The sequence below is a fragment of the Saimiri boliviensis genome, chromosome X, assembly GCF_048565385.1.
Source record: "Saimiri boliviensis isolate mSaiBol1 chromosome X, mSaiBol1.pri, whole genome shotgun sequence".
Classification (NCBI taxonomy): domain Eukaryota; kingdom Metazoa; phylum Chordata; class Mammalia; order Primates; family Cebidae; genus Saimiri; species Saimiri boliviensis.
In genome coordinates, this window is record NC_133470.1 from 61,827,259 (window position 1) to 61,851,863 (window position 24,605).

The 24,605-nt window shown below is 42.5% G+C and overlaps 1 protein-coding gene and 1 long non-coding RNA gene across 8 annotated transcripts in view; both read right to left on the bottom strand.

Moving 5' to 3' along the window:
• DMRTC1 (DMRT like family C1) overlaps positions 1 to 7,356 on the bottom strand; it is a 71,619-nt gene extending 64,263 nt beyond the window's left edge. For 3 of the 7 annotated variants that reach the window (XR_012515577.1, XR_744093.3, XR_012515576.1), the window contains exons 1-3: positions 7,015 to 7,097; positions 779 to 1,024; positions 46 to 132 (exon numbers count right to left, since the gene is read on the bottom strand). Coding sequence is in view for 1 of the 7 variants with exons in the window: in XM_074391430.1 (XP_074247531.1) it covers positions 7,015 to 7,075 (61 nt within the window). In the remaining 6 variants the exon portion in view is untranslated. Of the gene's footprint in view, positions 1 to 45; positions 133 to 778; positions 1,025 to 5,167; positions 6,380 to 6,590; positions 6,699 to 7,014 lie in introns of those variants that run through there. The other 4 variants (XM_074391430.1, XM_039475620.2, XR_012515578.1 and 1 more) reach the window with 3 other exon arrangements.
• LOC141582688 (uncharacterized) lies at positions 5,168 to 6,299 on the bottom strand. The gene is made up of 2 exons (XR_012515579.1): positions 6,209 to 6,299; positions 5,168 to 6,109 (listed from the first exon to the last, which is right to left on the bottom strand). It is a non-coding gene; the product is annotated as an uncharacterized LOC141582688 (long non-coding RNA).
• Positions 7,357 to 24,605: the final 17,249 nt, after the last annotated feature.

Sequence of the window (24,605 nt, forward strand, 5' to 3'; positions counted from 1 at the left end):
TGGGATGGTTCCCTGGGACAGATCCCGGCCCCTGAGAAAACTCACTCAAAAACTGCAGCAGAAGGGGCTCAAGGACTCCGTGGGGCACAGGTTTCTCGTCTTGTTCTGCCACCTGGTGGCAGATGGCTGCGTCTACAAGGAGACAGATGGAAACTGCACAAAACCTGGGCCTTCATTCCTGGGAAATCTCCAGCAGTTTGGAACAACCTTCCTACTTAGAAAATGAGTTTCTTTATATGAGAATGAAAGTTGTGCTGAGAGATGACAGTGTAGCTTTCTGGGTCTTCATTTCATTCGTTTCTTTAAGTTAACAATTTAAACCTAGCTTTTATTAAGCATTTAAACACAACTTGCCAGTTTGGTCATTTTAATCACATAGCTAGTCATATAAGAAACATTACTTTCACTTGTTCATTGGTTCATGTTCAATTAACTCCTAAGTTTCAGTGGAGTGGTGTAGGAGAAAACCCAACTGGAGTAGACTCAAGGAGAGAAAAGGGAGATAGGACAGACAAGACCTGCTCACTTCTTGGAGGAGTTTCTAAGTATTTCGAAACACTTGCTGGAAATTCACAAGATTTCGGTGAGAATTTCTGTGCACATCAGAGGGAATGATGCATTCACATGAAAGCTAAGGGCTCTTTACCTCTGATTTGCACACGAATCCTGTGAATCTCAGGGCTGTCTGGAACCATTTGAACCCTCCTCTCTGCAGCATACTGTACAAGTGACCACTCGGGCTGTGTTTCAACACCTCTAACGTTACTAATCTCATTACCTTACAAAGCCAGCGATGGCCTGGCTGGTGGGAAGGACATCTTCGTGTGGATCCCATCTGCAGCATCTGCGGTCTTGTTAACCTCTTTCTCGGCTCCTTCCCCTGACCTTGTCTCTGCAACTCTGGGTCCACCTAGAACTCTGGTGTGACACCCCAAGAGCAGATGTGATGGCTGAGGTCCAATCATAGTCTTTTAGTGGATGTGTATTCAGGGGGCAAACACATAACGCTGCATTTACCTCCACCCTATGAAGATACAAAGAGCCTTCAATACACATCCATTACTCATAAATGACGACATCTTATGTATCAGGATCACGCTTACAATTTCATCTGCAAGGTTTAACTGTTAAATGTGAGAAAAACAGTGCACAGTAACGTCACAATAGTGTCCACGTGAGTGAAGTAGGATGACCAACTGTCCCACTTTGCCTGGGATGGAGAGCTTTCCTGGGACAGGGGCCTTTAAGTTTTAAAACTGGAATGGTCCTGCCCACAGCAAACTAGGACCCTGTGTGACCTTGGCATGCGATGAACCATTCATTGGCAAATAAGATGAGCTACTGCTAGAAGACCTCTACACATCGTGTTCTCTCGAGGAGGACCTTCAGGGCCGTTCTGCTCAGCAAGCAGAAACGTGGCTCAAGCCTGCTGGGAGGGCCAGGAGGAAGCAACAGAGGAAAGGAAGATTGGAGGAGTGGGAGTAAGAGACACAGGAACAGACGGAATGTGACGTACCACAAACGTATCCACTGCTGGAGCACAAGGCTGGAGGAGGGAGGGACGATGGGGCAGGGGCAGAGGGGCGGAATGGGGCGTGGAGGGGGCAGGCCCTCGGCCTCCTTGCACCCGGCAGAGTGACGAGCTTCACCGGTGTCTTCAACGAAGTCGTGTTGGTCCCTACTGGCACATCACACACTCTTGGAAGCATGATCTTCACTCCCTTCCTTCCACCTGCTGACCTGGTGAGTCTGGCTTCCCTCCATTGTCCTGGAATGTCCTCTGGGAGGCTGGACTTTCGTCTGTGCAGGTCACTGCTGCATCCCCAGCCCCTGGAAGAGGGCCGGGGGAGGCACACAACAGTTGCCGGATGGGGTAACGGAAGCCGGGGATGGGAGGGCCATTAGGATCCGGCTGTTTAGTTTGTCTTTCAGAATGTGAAAGGGCCGCGAAAAGATCCTGAGGAGTTGGTTGTTGCGTCTGACGCCACGGAGGACCCATCCAGGGGCACAGGCTTGCCCAGGGAACCTGCTCTTCTGCGAGGGTCTTGGAGGAGCCGGCTCCAGAGGGCCCTGGCATGTTTCACCAAGTGCTTCAGGTGAGAGCTCCTTGGGAGCCAGCCTCTGCCTCTCTCACTGCTCACCACCAAGCCCATCCGCCGCCCCTTGCTGTTCCACCAAGAGAACCTCAGACCAAGCCAGAAATCCCCAGGGCTTCCAAGGTCCACTTGTCACTCTGCTTTTCTCCCTAGGAGAGGACACCCGACACTCAGAATCTGAGACCACCGGAGCCACAGACACAAAGGTCTGAACGGTGACCGAGCCCCTTCTGCTGCTCCATGCCCCTGCCCGCCCGCGGTGTCCCGGTCACCGGGCCTGAAATAAACGCCGGCACGCTTGACTGTTTTTTGCTTTGTGGCATTTGATGTAACTTTCAACACGTCGGGTGAACTGGGGGTGATCAGCTTTCGCGGTGGTGGGCTTGCGGAGGGAGAGAGCTAGCATCTGCCTTAGCCCTGTGAGGCTGTCCGCCCTCCTCCTCGAGGCAGCGCTGCTTGTTCCCGGGTCCTGGTGGCAATGGGCCGTGGCCAGTCAACGGTGAGTCTTCCACAGCTGGCAGCTCTGACCCTGGTGGGGCACTTACATGCAGGAATGAGGACGGAGTAACGTCTCTCTCCCCGCAGCAATGCGCACGGTCTTCATATCTGAGGAAAACTGGGCGGTGTTTACATGCGGAGGCGGGAGGGTCATGTGGAGGAAGAATCTGTGGATCTCAGAAAAGGCGTTAGCCCCTGTACTGACAAAGAGCTCCCAAGCCCCACCCTGCCCCACCGCAAGACAGAGAGCCCTTCCAACAGGCGACCTCGTCTCCAACTATGCATTGTTCCTTTACAGAAGGTGAGGGCTTCATTTTTTTTCTTTTCTTTTGCCTTCCTAAGGTGACCTTGGCATGTGCTGCAACACAGTATCCGCGGGAGAATTCTGAAAGGGGGGGTTGGAGCATACTTGTTTCTTTAACCTGTTAGAAATTGCAACACAAGCAATCACCACGGTCAGTGGAGAGACAGCAGGCCTTTCGGACACACAGTAATGGGTGGGAGGACGTCACAGGGGCCAACGTCAAATTACATTGATCTGTTTACTTTCTGAATGAGGAGCTGAATCCCGCTGATGCTCCCAGAGTGGGGCCCTCAGCTTTGCAGACTGGGCGGCTCTAGTGTTTCAGCCTGCCCAGGGGAGAGCAACACTCTCAAGGACCCACTCTCACAGGAGGCCGACCCATCCTCCCTGCTGGCACATTCTCTTGCTTCTCTCTCGTTGAGACTGAAATAAATCTGGAAGTGTTGGGTGGTTTTATGGGTCAATATCTTTTTACACCTCTGGAGAAAGATATTTAGTTGGGATAGGGTTGGCTGTTGGAGGGGAGCTTAAGACATATACATGTATCTGGACCCATGTATGCGGTGATAGTCATGGGACAGCATTGCTTGTTCCTAAGTACCTGTTAGGGCTGTGGCCTACACACAATGCCTTTTCCACAGGTATCTTGCTATGGGCCTTGAGGAGGGCAATTCAGTGTAACAGTGTGGAAAAAATATCATCTCTCCCTGCCCAAATGCATGCACCCTTCATACCTGACAATGTTTACTGGCTTCAAATGGAGAGCAAGTGGCTTGGGATTTTGAGGAAAGGCCTCAGATTGAGGTACACATAATCAGCTCCAACTATCCCCACCCCAAACTAAGACAGAGCCCTTCCAAAACCCTTTCCCCATTCACCTCAGATTACATGTTTTCATATTTTGACCCCCACCCTCACCCGACCACCACCACCTCCAGCCTTTCTTTGATGCCAGCGGAGGAATGTGAGTGAGGGGTTGCAATGTTACATTCGCTGGATCCTACACATGGTAGGGTAGGCCTTGAGAGAACTGGTGGCAGGATCCCACGGTGTTTGTGACGAAGGGCACAAAAAGGCTTTGCGAGGGCAGCGGGCAGGGATGTAAAACATGCATGTCAATCTCTAAGAACTGAAGATAATTTTAGGCTAGTTATTATAATCACTATACCCACCAGGATTATTCTAAGGCATGGAGAATACTGGTCCTTTAAAAACCACGCTAGTGCTGGCCACTGTAGTTTGTGGTAGGGTTTGGCCTTCAGCAGATCCCGCACCCCACTCAGAAAACCTCCATAGCTTCCTGGGCCAGCCAAGCCGGATCTGAGCTCCTCAGCCTGGCCACCAAGGCTCTTCCTAGCTTCGTTCCAGGCTAGTTTAAACTTATCTCTCACCCCTACAGACAGTTTACCCTCTGTATAGACAGGATAACTTATCCATTCTAACATCTAGGCCTTTGATTCTGAAAACAACAGCAACAACGACTCTCTGCAGTCGTATCACCCACTGAGCTCTGTCTCTCCCACGCTTCAGGGACGAACATCTGCTCAGTGGCTTCTGGGAATCAGCTCCGGTGAGTGCAACACTTACCCCCTTGCCCATCGCTCTTTACGGATGCTGAATGTAAAGCACCTGCTGTGTGCCCTGTAGAAACTGCACAGGGACAGGAGTCCAGGGCAGCTTCCAGGCATGCCACAGGTGGAGTCTTTTCTCTGGCTCACCCAAGGGCCAAGAGCAGCTTCTTTCCAAAGAGTCACTTTCCACTACACGTTTATTTTATTTTATTATTTTCTTAATCTCTCAGCCCTGAAGTCCACCAACTGAGGCTCCTGGCTCCTGTACATGTCCCCACTCCCAGATCATCTCTCCACAGTCTCCCCAAATTCTAACCATCCAGTTCCACTGAAGAACATGGAATGCTCCCAATGCCCACAATACCCTGCCTCGGGGACGCACTGCACTGACGACTCCTTCAGTGCTTCAGATCTCAGATGGCATCTCGCGGCAAGGAAGCCCTCCTTGCTCCCAGACACCCACCACCCAGGATTAAATGTCTCTCCTCTAGGTTCCCATACCACCTGGTCCTTATCCTCATCCCGGCAATGAATACATCTGGCTGATTTACTTACATGACAGCCCCATCTAGACTCTCAGATGTGGGGCAGAGGCTGAGTCTGGTGCATTCCTGTACCTCCAGCGCCCGGCACAGTGCCTCACATATAGCAGGTAGTCAGTATATGTATGTTGAACAAATGAGTCGATGAGCAAGGTGTCTAATTCATTGAATTTTTATTTTTCCCTACATTCTGGAGAATTAGGCAAATACAAGCAGAGAGCGGTTGTAATTTTGTGCAACAGACACTGATTGCCTTTTTATCTTTTTCTATTTGGAGGCGGGAATGAGTGTACTGGTAGTCTCTCAAACTTCCAAAAAACAGCTTATTCCAGTGCTGTGATAAGTTACAGCCATTAAATGATATAGTATCCTGATTTACTTTATGAAACAGCAAATCCCTCCTGCTAAAACCGAAACAGAGAACAATAAAACATTTGACCAACGTCATTCATAAACCTAGATGTCCAACTTAAATATTCAATCAAGTGTCTATGGAACAAAGGATTTTGAAAAAAAAAAAAAAAAGATGCTTGGGTATGGTTTTTGTTTCAACTTTGATATAATTATATCACCATGTAGTTTTAACCGGTTTATTTCCTGTAAGTTAATTATCATTTTAAGACAAGTTAAGGGAAACAGAACTTTGCAATACGCAAATTGAAGGCTAAATCACTGGGAAACACAAATAGAACTGGAACACAGACACCATGGGCGGCATGTTCTCCCTAACCCCACTCTACCCCTCGACTCTTGAAAAGTCAGGGCCCCAGTGCCCACGGCTGTGGGGCCCTTTCGGCTACCCACAGCAAAACAAAGTGAAGGCTCAGCTTCAGCCTTCACTGCTGGCAGAAGGGGTCCCTGACACTAGCCTGAGACTGCAACCAGCACTGGCACTGTCCCGGGTACTGATCATTGCTCCAGCCATGCCTCTAACCCTGGCACTGGCACTTGCATTGGTGCTGGTGCTGATGCTTGCTTCAGCCATGGCATAGGCCCTGGAACTGGAACTGGCACTAACACTGGCACTTGTCACGTCACCAACGGCAGCTGCATCTCGGGCACAGGGTATCGCCTCCTCTTCTCTCAAGGCCTCATTTACTGCCACGGAAAGGAATGGGGGTGGGTGTCATTCACTTTGGCCACAAACTCTGGGACTTCCATCTGTCTTGTTTCCTTTGAGAGCCCCCACAAGAATACCTAGAGCGGGGGATAGCTGTGGGACACCTATTTGTGCACCAGATACTCCTGCTGCACACTAGCTCTGGTGATGGGCTTCATGGACTCCCCAAAGACGAAATGCTTTTTAGACGAATGTGCCTCCAACACCCTCAGCACCTCCCAGACCACCTTCTCGGGGACACAGCCGGCCTGCATGAAGACGGAGTCCAGAGAAATCATCAGGAGCCGGGTCTTTGGTGTGCCCTGGTGGCCTGTCAGGCCCCAAACCAGGGCAGGATCGATTTTTCTGATCAAAGCATAGGAGTGTTCTGCTGGATCACGTTCCTTCAGATAGAACCCAAACACTAACTCGGGGAGGTCAGAGGCTTTCTTGAAAATCTCAGGGAGGAAGCTCCTGTACCTTTTGATGACATACTTCAGCATGTCTGCCCTTTTGATCGCCACCGTCTTCCGGTTCTTAACCAGCAGGTACTGCACCAGCTCAGCTACTTTCTAGCTCACAGGGTCCCTGGGCATGCGCATCACGGAGGTTGGGGGCCCGCGGGGTGCTGCGGGGGCGGCGGGGGGCGGCGCGGGGCGGCGGGGGCGCGGGGCAGGACAGACGGTTGCCTAGGGGTCTCTGGGGTCCACAAAGGAACTTTCAGAAGCACCTGAGCAGGGGCTCCATGCCTCAGAAGAAGTGATCCCAGGGCTCCCGGGAGCACTTGGTGTCCCCGCTGCAGGCGCCCCCGTGGGGGTCTCTCGGGCAAGGAGGAGAGGAGGAGGCCACCGGGCCTCTGAGACCCGCAGGCCCTGGGTGTCACCTCTACCGCGGACGTTCTCACCTGCGGCTTTGGCTGGCCCAGGAAGCAGGAACTCTGGGAAGAGATGCGCGTCCACGGGCATTCGGCGGCCGGAGCGCTGTGTGCCAGGCCGCGAAGACAGTGACGTCGCCGCGGCTGTTGTGGCGGCTGCTGAGAAGACCCGGAGCCCCAGGGTCTTGAGTCGGAGACCGCCGCCCTCAGACCCGGAGGAGAAAGAGGAGGGGGAGAAGGAGGAGCAGGAGGAGGAGGACGAGGAGGACGAGGAGGACGAGGAGGAGGACGAGGAGGACGAAGCGGGAGGGGAGGGGGCTAAGCCTCCTCTGCCCGGGTCTTCCCGGAGCTGTGGGAATGGACGGGCGCCGCCCCACAGTGCCTCTTCTGGCAGGAAACAGTACCGCAGGCTATAGCCTGAGGGATGCGGGGGCGCTGCTCCCGGAGGTGGGGCTGCTGCTGTGAGGCTTGAAAGAGACCTCAAGCCTAAAAGCCAGGCCCAGAGTAAGCGCTTAGTAACTGTTAACTGTTGTTGTGATGGATCCGATCATTCTGGATTATCTTTGTGACCCTCCTTCTCTCCTGTGGAGAAGACTCCCTAAGAGTGTAGGCATTTCTGTCCAGCGGCTCCTCTGCAGCTTCCTCTTCAGATCATCCACCTGAAGTTGCTTTGCTCAGTGCCTGGCCTAGAGTAAGCACTTAGTGAGTTTTCCTTTGCGTTCATTTCATTAGTATAGTGCACGTCGTATCTACACTGCTTGCATCCTGTGTGGCCATCTGGATGTGGAGGAAGGACCCGCGAAACAAGTGACGTCCATGGAGAACTGAAGATGTGTTTCCTTTTCCCTATGATCAGTGGATGCCCAACATCAGTTCTCTTGTGTATTATTTCTCTCCCATACAGTCTGGAAAGTTATTGTTCATTGTAATGTAACTTTCCAAACCACCATTCGTGTAAGGACATCCTCTTTTTACGTCTCTTACTCCCATGTCACTGCACTGTGTCTCATCCTTCCTCTACAGAGCGCTCTCTCTCATTTTGCCTCTCAGCTGAGATACAGGGACGTGAAATCGACTGCTGCTTCGAGGCCAGCCCCTAGGAAGCCTGCAAATGAACAGCAAGAAGACTCCTCCACCCTAGCAAGTGCTTTCTCTTATTGTATCATGGGATCCAACTTAGCATTCCTTTTTTTCATCCTAACCTTTCTAAACAGTAACCAGTGCAACCTCCTCGCACATAACGAAACGATTGACTTTTATATAGCAGTTGTTATACTTCCCAATCACATGTACTGAATTTCCATATAATGTCCACGCTTGCGCTTCAAATTTCTTCCGTTGATCTAAATTCCGTCACTGCTAATTCCGCTGTAAAATAGATTTACAAATTGATTTCGTGCGACTGGAACTAATTCCCCCCCTCACTATTCTTCTTTTACAAAATCTCTTCTATTTTGGGAAACGTCGTCCTCTATAAGAACTTCAAAATCAAAGTTTTCAAGTTAAAAAAAAAATAATAATTCCCTGGCTTGATTTTTAACTAGAGTTTCTTAGGACATGTAGTTTACTGTGAGAATAATTAACATCTCATTAACATGAGAAGATGGAGGCTCCTCAGCCACAAAATACAGCATGTTCTTCATGTTCTTCCATTGACTCTACTTTTTCATCAGAGTACTTCGGTCACCTTTTATATTGCTTTATATAGCTTCCGCATAATTCTTAAGTTTATCCATGGCAGTCTCTTTAGTTTCATTGCTGCTATGCATTGAATATTTCTCATTATGTCTTCTGATTACTCATTTCTCACTCAGAGGAAGCCGATTGATTGGTTTCGTATATTTTGGAGCATACGGCCATCTTCATATCACCTCTCCTTAACTAGAATGCTTTTTCAGAGGAGTCTCACGCATTTTCTAGGTAGGCAATCACACACCGTCTCTGCATATTACAATTACGGTATTCATTTCCGCTTTTCTTATCACATTGACTAGGACCATGGTACCCTGTTAGCTAACAGCGGTGATGTGAAACTCTTTTGTTGTTGTCGTTCCCGCTTTTAACAGGAAGGACTGTGTTCTTTTGGGGCTAAATATGTTGTTGGTTTTGGATACCGATTGTGCCATTTCTCAACGTATTGTCTGTCAGGTCCAAGTTACTCCTTCTTTGCCCTGCTTTGGCACACTAGAGCTCATCCTTGTGAATCTTTCTCCCATGCCAGCTAACAGAATGTTAGGCTCCGGCCATAGAGAGCACTGGGGGTGACCCTACAAATCCCAGCACGAAAATATGTACCTCCTCCTAGTAGCAGTCTCCCGTTTGATGATATTCACTGAAGGAGGTCGGAGACCAGTACAGGCAAGCTCCAGCTGCACGTCCAGACCCTGATCTCCCTACTATCAGCTGCCTCTGAGCAGCTCCAGCATTCCCATGCACCACCACCACCCACCACCTTTCTGAAAATAGGAGCACCTGCATATGGATAGGTGCATGACCTGGAACCATGGGCCTGGGATCGGGCCTGATGTATCAGCCTTGATCTGGACCTGCACAGCATAGAGGAAAAGCAAAGGCCTTAACATGAAAACGTTTGGTGTGGATGGCTTTATGGGTTTGTTTCACGAGCTTAGGGTCAGCAAATAAAAGTGGGGGAGGGGGGGGTCTGCTCGTGGGGGCAGGTAGCAGCAGCCCTGACGATGTGTGAGGTCCGCCCTTTGGGATGTAACTTCAGCCATGTATACACACAGATTAGCACAGGGGGGTAGGTGGTCTCAAGCAGTAACCTTGCCTCAGGAGACACAGGAGGCCAAAATTTTAGACCTGGTGGGAATGGGCTTTGTTCTCCTCAGATGGGTACGAAGACTCCAGTGAAGCTGGTCCTAAAAGTGTGTTTTCTTGCACACAATGAGGAGGACGGGGAAGGAGAGGGTTATAACCCAGGAGTCTAGAAGGTGGTGGTTGTTTGGACTGTGGCCATCCTTTGAGATACTGTGACTGGTTGGTCTATAGTCGTCATCCAGGATGCAGTGATGGGCTCTCAGGGCCAGTATGACTCTTGAGCCAAATCCAGGACTTGGAGGCACAGGTCAAGGTCGGAAAGTCTATCATCATAACTACGCTAAAGGTAGCTCCAGGGAGCACTACCAGTGTAGGACCGCATTGTATTTTGTTCATCCACATGGCTGGTCAGGATACTGTTCATATGCCCAGTCTATGGCTTTGTAGAGGAATAGTTGTACACTACACATCAGGATGACACTGTGGGCGCAATACCGCCCGGATGGTCCGGCACTGAGTAGGGAAAACTGTGTTCTGGATCCAAGCCATCAACCATATCAGGCATAGCCAGGCCTGTAGTTACCATCTTCCTCTCCTTTCTGCAAGATCCGTGTGGTGGTAGGCATGGGTCCATAAGCCAATACTTTCATTTCCTGTCGGGAAGGGCCTGAAATTAGCTAACCTTTAAGTCCATCATAACTGTGGAAAGCCTTAGAAAGGGGTGGTGCCTGCTTTCCAGAAAAACAGAAAAGTCATGTTGGATATTTCACTGCTCCATCTGTGTATTTTCCTGCCCTGGGTCCAGGTGTCGACTCTCTGTGGATGGCATTCGGGTCAAAGAACGGACACAGAAATGGAATATGGGGGTTGTGCTCAGGAAACGGGAATCAGAGTTGGAAATCCATGACTTGGCGTCCAAAAGTATTCATATATTTGTGGGGATTGACAAATTTCACCCATATGGAAAGTATTACTGGGGTCCATTTGACTCTCCCCATGATTAACACAATCGTTTTCAGTTTGACCCAGCTTGCTGTCCTTTGAGTCAGGGCATCAACGTGTATTATCAGGCTGGTGAATTCAATGGGTGCTATGACCATGGTAAAATCACAAGGAATAATGGTCTCAATGGTGAGGGTTGGCAAGGGGTTGCATACCCTCGCTTCTATAGCCTGTAATCCACCTTCGTGAAAAAGAATCATCTGCTTGAATTTGGACGGATCCCTAGGAGTCCAAGTGACCAGAGAACCTGTGTTGGGTAAGGCCAGAAAGTGTTGAGTATTATGAGGGAACCGATGGACCACCAGGGCTGGATATGGCCGTATGACCCCAAAGGTTGGCACCAAAGATGACCAAGTCCCTATTATATGGAGCTAGCAGTTCCACTGACAATGGTTGGGGAGGCTAGAGAGGCCATTGGGTGGGAGAGCCATAGAAAATCAATGGCTCGGCATTTGCCCCAGAAAAGGATACTTGTGGGCCATTTGAATGTCCCATCATTGTTAGATGTCCTATAGTTCATTTTATTTCCATGTGGTTTTCAGGAACAAGTGGGGTTTGGTTACATAAGTTCTTTAGTGGTGACTTGTGAGATTTTGGTGCACCCATCACTCGAGCAGTATACACTCTACTGATGGTAGTCTTTTATTCCTTACCCCCTCCCAACCTTTCCCCCAAGTCCCCAAAGTCCACCGTATCATTCTTATGCCTTTGTATCCTCATAGCTTAGCACCCATTTATGAGTGAGAACATACATGTTTGGTTTTCTATTCCTGAGTTACTTCACTTTGAATAATGGTTTCCAATTCCATCCAGATTGCTGCGAATGCCACCATTTCATTTCTTTTTATGGCTGAATGGTATTGCATGGTTATATATATATATATATATATATATATATATATATATAATCTCACATGTATATATATGTGAGATATATATGTGTATATATATATCACATATATATATACACATATATATATCTCACATATATATACATGTGAGATATATATATATATAACTCACATATATATACATGTGATATATATATATATATATATATATATATATATATATAACCATGGAATACCATTCAGCCATAAAAAGAAATGAAATATATATATATACATATATATATCACATATATATATGTGATATATATATGTATATATATATACATACACACATATATATATATGTATCACAATTTTTTCATCCACTCATTGATTGATAGGCATTTGGGCTGGTTCAATATTTTTGCAATGGCAAACTTTGCTGCTATAAACATGGATGTGCACGTATCTTTTCTATATAATGATTTCTTTTCCTCTGAGTAGATACCTAGTAGTGGGATTGCTGGGTCAAATGGTAGATCTACCTTTAGTTCTTTTTTTTAATTCTTTTTATTTTTTTATTGCATTTTAGGTTTTGGGGTACATGTGAAGAACATGCAAGATTGTTGCATAGGTACACACATGGCAGTGTGGTTTGCTGCCTTCCTTCCCCTCACCTGTATCTGTCATTTCTCCCCATGCTATCTCTTCCCACCTCCCCACCCCACTGTCCCTCCCCCAATTCCCCCCAATGGACCCCAGTGTGTAGTGCTCCCCTCCCTGTGTCCATGTGTTCTCATTGTTCAACACCCGCCTATGAGTGAGAATATGTGGTGTTTGATTTTCTGCTCTTGTGTCAGTTTGCTGAGAATGATGGTTTCCAGGTTCATCCATGTCCCTACAAAGGATGTGAACTCATCGTTTTTGATGGCTGCGTAATATTCCATTGTGTATATGTACCACATTTTCCCTATCCCCATCTATCATCATTGGGCATTTGGGTTGGTTCCAGGTCTTTGCTATTGTAAACAGTGCTGCAATGAACATTCGTGTGCATGTGTCCTTATAGTAGAATGATTTATAATCCTTTGGATATATACCCAGTAATGGGATTGCTGGGTCAAATGGGATTTCTATTTTTAGGTCCTTGAGGAATCGCCACACTGTCTTTCACAATGGTTGAATTAATTTACATCCCCACCAACAGTGTAAAAGTGTTCCTGTTTCTCCACGTCCTCTCCAGCATCTGTTGTTTCCAGATTTTTTAATGATCGCCATTCTAACTGGTGTGAGATGGTATCTCAATGTGGTTTTGATTTGCATTTCTCTAATGACCAGTGATGATGAGCATTTTTTCATGTTTGTTGGCCTCCTGTATGTCTTCTTTTGTAAAGTATCTGTTCATTTCCTTCGCCCATTTTTGAATGGGCTTGTTTGTTTTTTCTTGTACATCTGTTTTAGTTCATTGTAGATTCTGGATATCAGCCCCTTGTCAGATGGGTAGACTGCAAAAATTTTTTCCCATTCTGTTGGCTGCCGATTCACTCTACTGACTGTTTCTTTTGCCGTGCAGAAGCTGTGGAGTTTGATTAGGTCCCATTTGTCTATTTTGGCTTTTGTTGCCATTGCTTTTGGCGTTTTGGTCATGAAGTCCTTGCCTACGCCTATGTCCTGAATGGTTTTGCCTAGATTTTCTTCTAGGGTTTTTATGGACTTCAAACTATACTACAAGGCTACAGTAATCAAAACAGCATGGTACTGGTACCAAAACAGAGATATAGACCAATGGAACAGAACAGAGACCTCAGAGGAAATACAACATACCCACAACCATCTGATCTTTGACAAACCTGACAAAAACAAGCAATGGGGAAAGGACTCCCTGTTTAATAAATGATGTTGGGAAAACTGGCTAGCCATGTGCAGAAAGCAGAAACAGGACCCCTTCCTGACACCTTACACCAAAATTAACTCCAGATGGATTAAAGACTTAAACATCAGACCTAATACCTTTATTTCTTTAAGAAATCTCCACACTTCTCTTTTCCATGGTTTGTAATAGTTGCACTAGTGCTTTGTACTCATTTACATTCCCACCAGCAGTGTAAGAGTGTTTCCTTTTCCCCGCATCCCTGCCAATATGTATTATTTGTTGATTTTTTGATTATGGTCACTTTTGCAGGAATAAGGTGGTATATCACATTGTGGTATTGATTTGCATTTCCCTGATCATTAGTGATGTTGAGAATTTTTTCATATGTTTGTTGGCCATTTGCATATCTTCATTTGAGAACTGTCTATTCATGTCCTTCACTCATTTTTTTCACGGAATTGTTCACCTTTTTCTCACTAATTTCTTTGAGTTCCTTGCAGATTCTGGATATTAGTCCTCTTTTAGATGTATAGATTGTGAAGATTTTTTCCCCCTCTGTGGCTTGTCTGTTTATGCTGCTGTCCATTACTTTTGCTGTGCAGAAACTTTTTAGTTTAATTAAGTCCCACCTATTTATCATTGTCATTGTTGCGTTTGCTTTTGAGTTCTTAGTCATGAAGTCTTTACTTAAGACAATGTCTATAAGAGTTTTTCCGATGTTATCTTTCAGAATTTTTATTGTTTTAGGTGTTAGATTTAAGTCTTTGATCCATCTCGAGTTGATTTTTGTATAAGGTGAGAGATGGGGATCCAGTTTCGTTCTTCCACATGTGACTTGCCAATTATCTCGGCACTATTTGTTGAATAGGGTGTCCTTTCCCCATTTTATGTTTTTTGTGTTTTATGTTTTATGTTTTATGTTTTTTTATGTTATGTTGAAGATCAGTTGGCTTAAGTATGTGGCCTTATTTCTGAGTTCTATATTCTGATCCATTGGTTTATGTGCCTATTTTTATACCAGTACTATGCTGATTTGGTGACTATGTCCTTATAGTATAGTTTTAAGTCCTGTAATGTGGTGCCTCCAGATTTGTTCTTTTTGCTTAGTCTTGCTTTGGCTATGCAGGCTCTTTGTTGGTTCCATCTGAATCTTAGGATTGTCTTTTCTAGTTCTGTGAAGTCAGGTAGCATGATGCCTCCAGGTTTGTTTGTTTTGCTTAGGATTGTCTGGCTATGCAGGCATTTTTTTTTTTTTTTGGTTTCTTGTGAAATTTAACATGATGTTTTACAATTCTGTTAAGAAAGTCAATGGTGGTTTGATGGGGATAGCATTGAAAATGTGTTACTTTGGGCAGTATGGCCATTTTTACAATATTGATTCTTCCTAACCATGAGCACGGAATGTTTTTCCATCTGTTTGTGTCCTTTCTTATTTCCTAGAGCAAAGGTTTGCAGTTTTCTCCTTCAAGAGGTTCTTCACGTCCCTTGGTTAGTTGTATACCTAGGTATTTTATTCTCTTTGTAGCAATTGTGAATGGAAGTTCACTCATGATTTGGCTCTCTGTCTTAAAAATATGTACAGTGTTCTTAATTTCAGCTTTTTTATAACAGCAAAAGATTGGAAATGATGCAAGTATCTCTCAACAGGGTACTGGTAGAAAAGGAACAAAGAATATATCTCCATACTCTGATGGAGTGATGTCCAAGATTTGTTGCTTATTTTTAAAAAAGCATGATGGATAAAAGTGTGCATAATATCATACTGGCCACATAAGGGAAGAGAAATGAATAAATAAATATATGTATAGATATTAAATTCTATATCTTCTTTTATACATATATTTGTATTTAAAAGGGAAAAATAATCTGCAATAAAAGGAAAATGATTACTTACAGGGGATGGGAACAAATAGCATAAAAAAAAACAGGGAGAAAAGCTAGTCTTCTTTGAGTATACTTCCTTCTGTAGAGTTGACTTTGGAACCATGTAAGTATATTATAAAATTTTAACATAACTTTTTTAGGAAAACAATTCTCAAAAAGTAGTTAGAAAGGATACATATGATCTAGTATTTAATAGCATAGTGGGGTGACTATTGTTAATAATTTAATTGTGCATTTAAAAAAACTAAAATGATATAATTGGATTATTTGTAACACAAAGATAAATACTTGAGGTGATGAATACTCCATTGATCCTGATTTTATTATTACACATTTCATGCCCATATTAAAATATCTCATATTTCCCACAAATATATACACCAACTATGTACCTACAAAAATTAAAAATTAAAAACTTTAAGTCAAAACCAAAATGAAACAAATGAACCTGTGTATCCAGGCGCTAACATAATCACACATAAAGTAACTTTAAAACACAACAACATTGATGTATATTCTAATATAATACACCTTAAGATAAGGACAGAAATATCTCCAAAAGAATCCTAAACTCTTTGTAGTAATCACATTTTTGGTGGCACAGCACTGGTATTGTTATTCTGAAATTGTTATCTGTATATGGTGAGATAATGCAGATGAGTGATTGTATGCTGTTGTCTTGAGAACTAGGATTTTATTTGTGGGAAAAAGACAATGTAGATTATTGAGTAGAAGTAAAAATCCTTTAGTCTTGAATCTGGATTGGAAAGATCATAATGACCAGGGCCCAGATTTTTATTTCCAAACACCATTTTACACTAAAAGGAACCAAGGATCCTAGGAGAAATGTTGACGTCTAGTCTGGGGGCAGGAAACAGAGAAGTAGAGCCTCCAACATCTTGGAGTCTCAGAAAACAAGGAGCCTATCACAGACCATTAAGGTTCTGTCAAAAGGACACAGTAGCCAGTGTGTAGAGGCTCCCAGTGGCCAAAGACTGGATAAGTTGATCATCAGTAAAGAGACTAACTATAATGGATAGAAATATATCAAATGTTTAAAGGTATATGCTTATGATAATACTGGAAAAAATTGGTCATGTTTGAAAGATGATAGGGAACCAACTCATTATTTTGAAAATCAGTAAATAAAGGGAAAGAGTCAAGCATTTATCCTGCCTGTCCTATGCGAACTGTACTGGTAGTTTCCAAATAGCAGACAAAGGGAAGTTTTCTTTATTAAAAAAAAAAGTAGGCTAGTAAATGAATATGGAATGATAAGATATCACTATTCTGCAACTCTTAATGAATTAAGGGATCTAGGCTTTAAGGGACAACCAGATATTATGTGCCTCCTGATGGGAGAACTCCATATGCCCTATGAGGAATCTAGCCATGGTAATTGAAACTGAATCTGATTAAGACTCTAACATAAAGCACCAATTTGTAGGAAATATGGAAGACAGAGAATATTGTAAATGGTACCATAGGAATAAAATCCAGAAAGTTTGACTGGGGAAACCCTGTGGGACCAACAATTTGATTTCTTCATCACATTCCTAGGAAAAAAGGGAACCCTATGGATCAAAAGACTTGAAGACTTAAGAAATGTGTCTTAAAAAAAAAAAAAAAAAGATGATCAATGACATTAATATTCAAGAAAACAAAAATTAACAGATGCCCTATATTTATATCAAAATTTAAAATGCACATTTCCAAAACACCTGTATACCTTTACAATACATCTATGTATGTTTACTGAAGTACTGTTTTCAAACGTTCTAATTGGGAAACAAACTAAAGGCTTATAAATAAAGGAATGCCTATATAAACCATGGTGTATGAGGTAACTCTCTATGTAATAACAGAACTGGATCTTCATGGTATAATTTTGAGTGAATAAAGCAATCTGCAAAATGTAGGTACAATATAATACAGATTATATTAAATGAACGCACAAAAAGCAACACTACACATTTTATATGTTGTTTTACATATATATGTAAATCCATAGAAAGAAGTCTGGAAGGATACAAACCAACCCAATAACGATGGTTACCTTTGGGAAAGGAGATAAAGGGGACTGTGACAGGGGGTGGTAGACATAGGGAACTTTAATCTGTAATATTTCAAAAATTTTTTATTAAGAATGCATTTTTATGTTACCTGTATAATTAAAAAAAAATTCTTAAAGACAGTGAATGGAAAATAATGGAAAGGAAATAGCATATGGACTATATTTTTCAAGAAATTAAAAATAAAATAATTATTTTTAATTATGATGAGAATAAGCAAGCTGTAGAAACATCTATTAGAGGGAAGATTAATGCAGACATTAATAAAAAACCATGAAAAGTGCTTTTAACTTTTTGGGTTTTAAAAAATGGTATGAAAAATTTGATGTACTATAAGGGAGCAACAATAAAATTGTTTCAGTAATTTGGAAATAAAATTTTAATTGAGAGTCAAACTCTCAATTAAAATTACAATGAATCAAAGAAAAAAAATCACCTTCATGTAACATGATGCCTTCCACTGGCAAGACTTGTCTATAACTTGGTTGATTATTTTGACATGTGTAAGTAAAGAATATGTCAGTGACCCATGGAAATTTAGAAAAGGGAGAATCGGTTAAGCCAACAGGCACACAGCAGACTTGTTAGTTTCTTAATTTTCATGTGCTTCAGTTTCTTGATCTCTCCAACGGGGTTAGTATTAGTGTCTACTTCATAGAGTTATTGTATAAAAAACAAAACAGCACCTGGTATGCAGTGAGGCTTCACATTATTAAAGGGAGGGAATGTGGTGGTCAGGCCAATATAAACAGTGTCATAGCTCTATTTCTCATTATCAGCCAGTGTCCTGGTTTTCATACATCAGGCTGCTGTGAGGTAATCAGCATGAGTCAGTCTCTTGACTCTGACCAGTTCTGGTTGAACAGATTGAGTTTCCGAGACTGCGAGACTGCAAGTCCAGCCTAGACCTACATTGAAAAAGTACCGATGCAATGTTATCCAGCAAACCTTATTGATAGCCAGCCAGCCATTTTTCTTTATATATGCATATTTTTTATTGCACTTTAGGTTCTGGGGTACATGTGCAGAACATGCAGGATTGTTGCATAGGTACATACAATGTGGTTTTCTGCCTCCATCCCCCCCTCACCTATATCTGGCATTTCTCCCCATGTTATCCCTCCCTAACCTCCCTATCCCCCACTCTCCCTCCCATATTCCCCCTCAACAGACCCCAGTGTGTGATACTCCCCTCCCTGTGTCCATGTGTTCTCATTGTTCAACACCCATGAATGAGAACACGCGGTGTTTGATTTTCTGTTCTTGTGTCAGTTTGCGAGAATGATGGTTTCCAGATTTACCCATGTCCCTACAGAGGACACAAACTCATCATTTTTTATGTTTGCGTAGTATTCCATGGTGTATATGTGTCACATTTTCCTTGTTCAGTCTATCATCGATGGGCATTTGGGTTGGTTTGAGGTCTTTGCTATTGTAAACAGTGCTGCAATGAACATACGTGTACATGTGTCTTACAGTAGAATGTTTCTGTCATTCCCAATCACAGTGTCCTCACTGACTATATGATCTCAAATAGCCCTGTTCTCATTCTTTCAGTCTGGGGGAGCTATAACTCTTAAACTCTCTGTTTAAGCTCAGTGAAGTCCTCTCCTTCTTCTATACAGGCCTTACCTTTCCAAACTGTGTCATGGTCTTCAACAGTTCAGTTCTCACACTCTGTGATGGTGTGATATTTAGGTGATTGGTAAACTCAAAGTTGTCTGCTATGCCAGCCGGAAAGACTGGATGTAGAGGCCCTGAGGGTACTGAACCTTGTAGGTTTCTTTTCACATGGCTTAATTCCCTAAAACACAAATTCAAACCACAGCCTTCTCATCCTATCCAGTTTCCAACCTGCATAGTCCAGAACTGTGTGCTGAATGGCATCTCAGGTCTTTGATGGTGGAGGGCAGATATTACTACCCTAAGCCTCTCTGAAATGTTTCAAAGTTTCTAGATAAGGCCCTGGACATATTCTGGTGCATAAGAGGGCTGGAACCTGGAAGAGTTACCCAGGATCCAGTCTGGTCCCTGACTGAGCATCAAGATTCCACAAAACTCGAATCATTCCAGATCACACTGAGACACAATGTTCCAATCCTATTCTGCCTTTTTGTTGGTGACCTTAACTTCATCAATGCACAGAATAGAAAGCTGGATCTGGTTACCTGCAGTTTCACAAACTCACTGTATCCTGTTGGACTTCTTTAAATGCGGATCCTGCCTCACTTCTTTTATTATTCATTTAAGGATTTCCCTTCTTTGGAAAGCCTTCAATAAACCCATTTCATCACCTGACACTGAGTGAGTATACCTACTGAGCTCTCCAAGAGCCATGAAGCCTCCCTCCATTCCTCTGTTCTGCTGTTTGTCTCCCATGCCCCATTACTTGAGTCAGCAACTGAGTTACATTTATCTCTGTATCCCTAGGGCCTGACACATGAAAGGATCCCAGGGAAGACCTGCCCTGTACTACTTACATTCCAGTCACTAAATTTTCAGAATTTAAAAATATTAATTGCATCAAATGTGAAGGGTTAAGGGAAATGGATGCCATCCTATGCTATTCCTAGGAGTGTAAGTTAGTACTACCTTTTTAGAAAGTAGTTTATCAGTGCTTACTGAATGTCTAAACATAAGTATCTTTTTAGAGATATAATTCACATATAATAAAAATCACCCTTTTAATTAAAAAAACTTTTATTATCTCCTACAGAAATGCTGCACCCATTAGCATTTATTTTCTTTTAATTTTACTTTAAGTTCTGGAGTACATGCGCAGAATGTGCAGGTTTGTTACATAGGTATACAAATGCCATGGTAGTTTGCTGCATCCATCAGCAAACCTACATTAGGTATTTCTCTTAATGTTATCCCTCCCCAATCTCCCCACTGCTCCCCTAGCCCCCCACCCCCAAACAGACCCCAGTGTGTGATGTTCCCCTCCCTGTGTCCATGTGTTCTCATTGTTCAATACCCACTTCTGAGTGGGAGCATGCAGTGTTTGGTTTTCTGTTCTTGTGTCAGTTTGCTGAGAATGATGGTTCCAGCTTCATCCATGTCCCTGCAAAGGACATGAACTCATCCCTTTTTATGGCTGCATAGTATTCCATGGTGTATATGTGCCATATTTTCCTTATCCAATCTATCTTTGAATGGCACTAGGGTTGGCTCCAAGTCCTTGCTATTGTAAACAGTGCCACAATGAACATACATGTGCATGTGTCTTTATAATAGATCCATGTATAATCCTTTGGGTAATACACAGGAATGGGATTGCTGGGTCAAATGGTATTTCTATTTCTAGGTCCTTGAGGAATTGCCACATTGTCTTCCACAATGAATGAACTAATTTACACTCTCACCAACAGTGTAAAAGCATTCCTATTTCTCCACATCCTCTCCAGCATCTGTTGTCTCCTGATTTTTTAACAATCACCATTCTAACTGGCGTGAAATGATATCTCAATGTGGTTTTGATTTGCATTTCTCTAATGACCAGTGATGATGTGTATTTTTTCATGTTTCCTGGCCTCATAAATGTCTTCTTTTGAAAAGTGTCTGTTCATATCATTTGCCCTTTTTCATGGGGTTGTTTTTTGCTTGTATATTTGTTTTAGTTCTTTGTAGATTCTGGATATTAGCCCTTTGTCAGCTGGGTAGCTTGGCCAATTTTTTCCCCATTCTGTTGGCTACTGGTTTATTCTAAAGATTGTTTCTTTTGCTGTGCAGAAGCTCTTAAGTTTAATTAGATCCCATTTGTCTATTTTGGCTTTTGTTGCCATTGTTTTCGGTATTTAGTCATAAAGCCCTTGCCTATGCCTATGTCCTGAATGGTATTGCCTAAGTTTTCTTCTGGGGATTTTATGATGTTAGGCTTTATGTTTAAATCTTTAATTCATCTGGAGTTAGTTTTTGTATAAGGTGTAAGGAAAGGGTTCAGTTACTGCACATGGCTAGCCAGTTTTTCCGACACCATTTGTTAAACAGGGAATCATTTCCCCATTGCTTGTTTTTGTCTGGTTTGTCCGAGATCAGATGGCCGTAGATGTGTGGCATTACTTCCGAGGCCTCTGTTTTGTTCCATTGGTCTATATCTCTGTTTTGGTACCAGTACCATGCTGTTTTGATTACTGTAGCCTTGTGATATAGTTTGAAGTCAGGTAGAGTGATGCCTCCAGCTTTGTTCTTTTTGCTTAGGAGGGGCTTGGCTATGCAGGTTCTTTTTTGGTTCCATAAGAAGTTTAAGGTGGTTTTTTCCAGTTCTGTTGAAGAAGGTCAATGGTAATTTGATGGGGACAGCATTGAATCTATAAATTACTTTTGGCAGTATGGCCATTTTAACGATATTGATTCTTCCTAACCATGAGCATGGAATGTTTTTCCATCCATTTGTATCCTATCTTATTTCCTTGAGCAGTGGTTTGTAGTTCTCCTGGAAAAGGTCCTTCATGTCCTTTGTTGTATTCCTAGATATTTTATTCTCTTTGTAGCAATTGTGAATGGGAGTTCACTCATGATTTGGCTCTCTGTATGACTGTTATTGGTGTATAGGAATGATTGTGATTTTTGCACATTGATTTTGTATCCTGAGACTTTGCTGAGGTTGCTTATCAGTTTCAGGAGATTTTGGGTAATACACAGGAATGGGATTGCTGTGTAAAATGAAGATCTTTCCCAGAGATCTTCATTTCTTCATATGATTTGAAGTTACTGTCTAGTGTCTTTTGGTTTAACTGCAAAAACTCCCTTTATCATTTCGTATATGGCAGGTCTGTAGATAATGTGCTTCTTTGACTATAAGTTATCTGAGAATGATTCAATTTTGCCCTCATTTTTGAAGAACCACCTTACCAGATATAAAATTCTCAGTTAATAATTTTTCTTTCAGCATTTTAAATATGTCATCCCACGTTTTTTCTGACCTCCTTGGTTTATTACGAAATATTGGCTATTGATCTTATGGAGGATCCCTTGCATATGATGAGTTAATTTTCTCTTGCTATTTTCAAGATTCTGTACTTTTTTTATTTTTTGATAATTCAATTATAATGTGTCTCAGTTTGCAGCTTCTTAAATATATGCTACTTGGAGTTTGCTTAACTTCTTGGGTGAGTAGATTGATGTGCTTCATCAAATTTGGGGAGCTTTTGGATGTTATTTCATTAAATATTCTTTTTGCTCCTTGTCTGTCTCTTTCTTCTCTTTCTAGGATTTACATAATGCATGTAGTATTCTACTTGATGATGTTCCAAAGGCACGAGTCCCTTAGTGTTTGTTTACATTTTATTCTTTTTTGTCACTGCTTTCTAGACTGGATAATTTCAATTGTATTATCTTCAAGTTCACTGATCCTTTCTTCAGCCTTTTCATAGCTGCTGTCATAATGATCTAATAAAATTTTCACTTCAGTTGTACTTTTCAGCTTCAGAATTTATGTTTGGCTCATTTTCTTTTTTACCATTCCTATCTTTCATTGATATTTTCATTTTGTTCATATACAATTTTCCTGATTTTCTTTAGTTCTTTGTTTATGTTTTTCTTTAGCCCTTCAGTCATATTTAAAACAATTGTTATAAAATGTTTGTCAAATAGATTCAATAGCTGGAGTTCCTCAGAGATATTGGCCATCAGCTTGTTTTGTTCCTCTGAGTAGGTCATTATTTTGTTCCCTTGTATGCCTTGTAATTTCTTTTTGGTTGAAAACTGGACATTTGAATGATAAAATGTGACAAATCTGAAAATCATATTCCCTTCTTTCTCCCTAGAGTTTCTTGCTTTTGGATTATTGAAGGCTTTAGTCACCCATTTGTTTAGTGACTTTTCCAAACTGTTTTGGCAAAAACTATTTCTTTTAGCTTATGTTCATCTAGTTCACAGAGATGTCATTGAATGTCAAAAGCAAAGATATATGTACAAACAAAACATCATTTTTTATCTTTACAGATTGGTTATGTGCTGGGTATATGAGTAAAGGCTCAGACAGGCTGTCCATTACTCTATTTTAGCCCATACTCCTGCTTGCACTGAACCTGAGGATTAGCCGAAGTTGAATAGATGGTGTCTTCTCAGGTCTCTTTTGAGCCTGAACTCTGACCTGGGTATGTAAGTGATCTTCTAAATTCCCCAGGATACACAAGCATTTGTGAAGACCTTAATTTCCCAAAGAAACTCTCAAATCTTCTAGCCTCCGATTTAGGTGGTGTGTTGTTTTATCTTAACTGTGATTTTTTTTTTTTTTTTTTTTTTTTTTTTTTTTTTTTTTTTTTTTTTGCTCCAGGAAGTTGCAGGATTTATTTCACCTTACAAAAGTTGCAGGATTTATTTCACCTTACAATATTTTTGAGCAGTTCCTACAATTGTTCTGTCTTGAGTGAATTCTGATTAAGGCTAAACAGGGAAAATCACTTTATGTTAGTCTTTCAGGTAGCCCCAGACAGTTTAAAACAGACGAACACAATAACTTGCTAGAAGATCTTCTCTGCACCCTCCAGAAACAGGGACTAAGATCCCACATTAAAAAAGCAGGCTTTCATCTATAAGACTGCTACCAACCTGGAGAAAGAATGAGGCAAAGGCAAGTAAAAATGCTACAAAACATTTTTACAGTTTTGTTTAACTAATATTTTAAATTCAGGAGTACATGTGCAGTTTGCTACATGGGTAAACTTGGGTCATGGGGGTTTGTTGTACAGATTATTTCATCACCCAGGTATTAAGCCTAGTACTAATTAGTTATTTTTCCTGATTCTCTCCCTCCTCCCATCCTCCTGCCTCTGATAGAAACTGGTGTGTGTTGTTGCTGTTTTTCTGTCCATGTGTTCTCATCATTTAGCTCCCACTTATAAGTGAGAACATGTGGTATTTGATTTTCTATTCCTGCATTATTTTGCTAAGAATAATGGCCCCTAGCTCCATCCATGTTCTTGCAAAGGACATAATTTTGTTCATTTTATGGCTACATAGTATTCTATGGTATATATGTACCACATTTTTCTTTATCCAGTCTATCATTGATGGGCATTTATGTTGATTCCATGTCTTTGATATTGTGAATAGCATTAATGAACATACATGTGCATGTGTCTTTATCATAGAAACATTTATATTCCTTTGGGTATATACCCAGTAATGGGATTGCTGGATTGAATGGTTTCTGTCTTTAGATCTTTGAGAAATTCC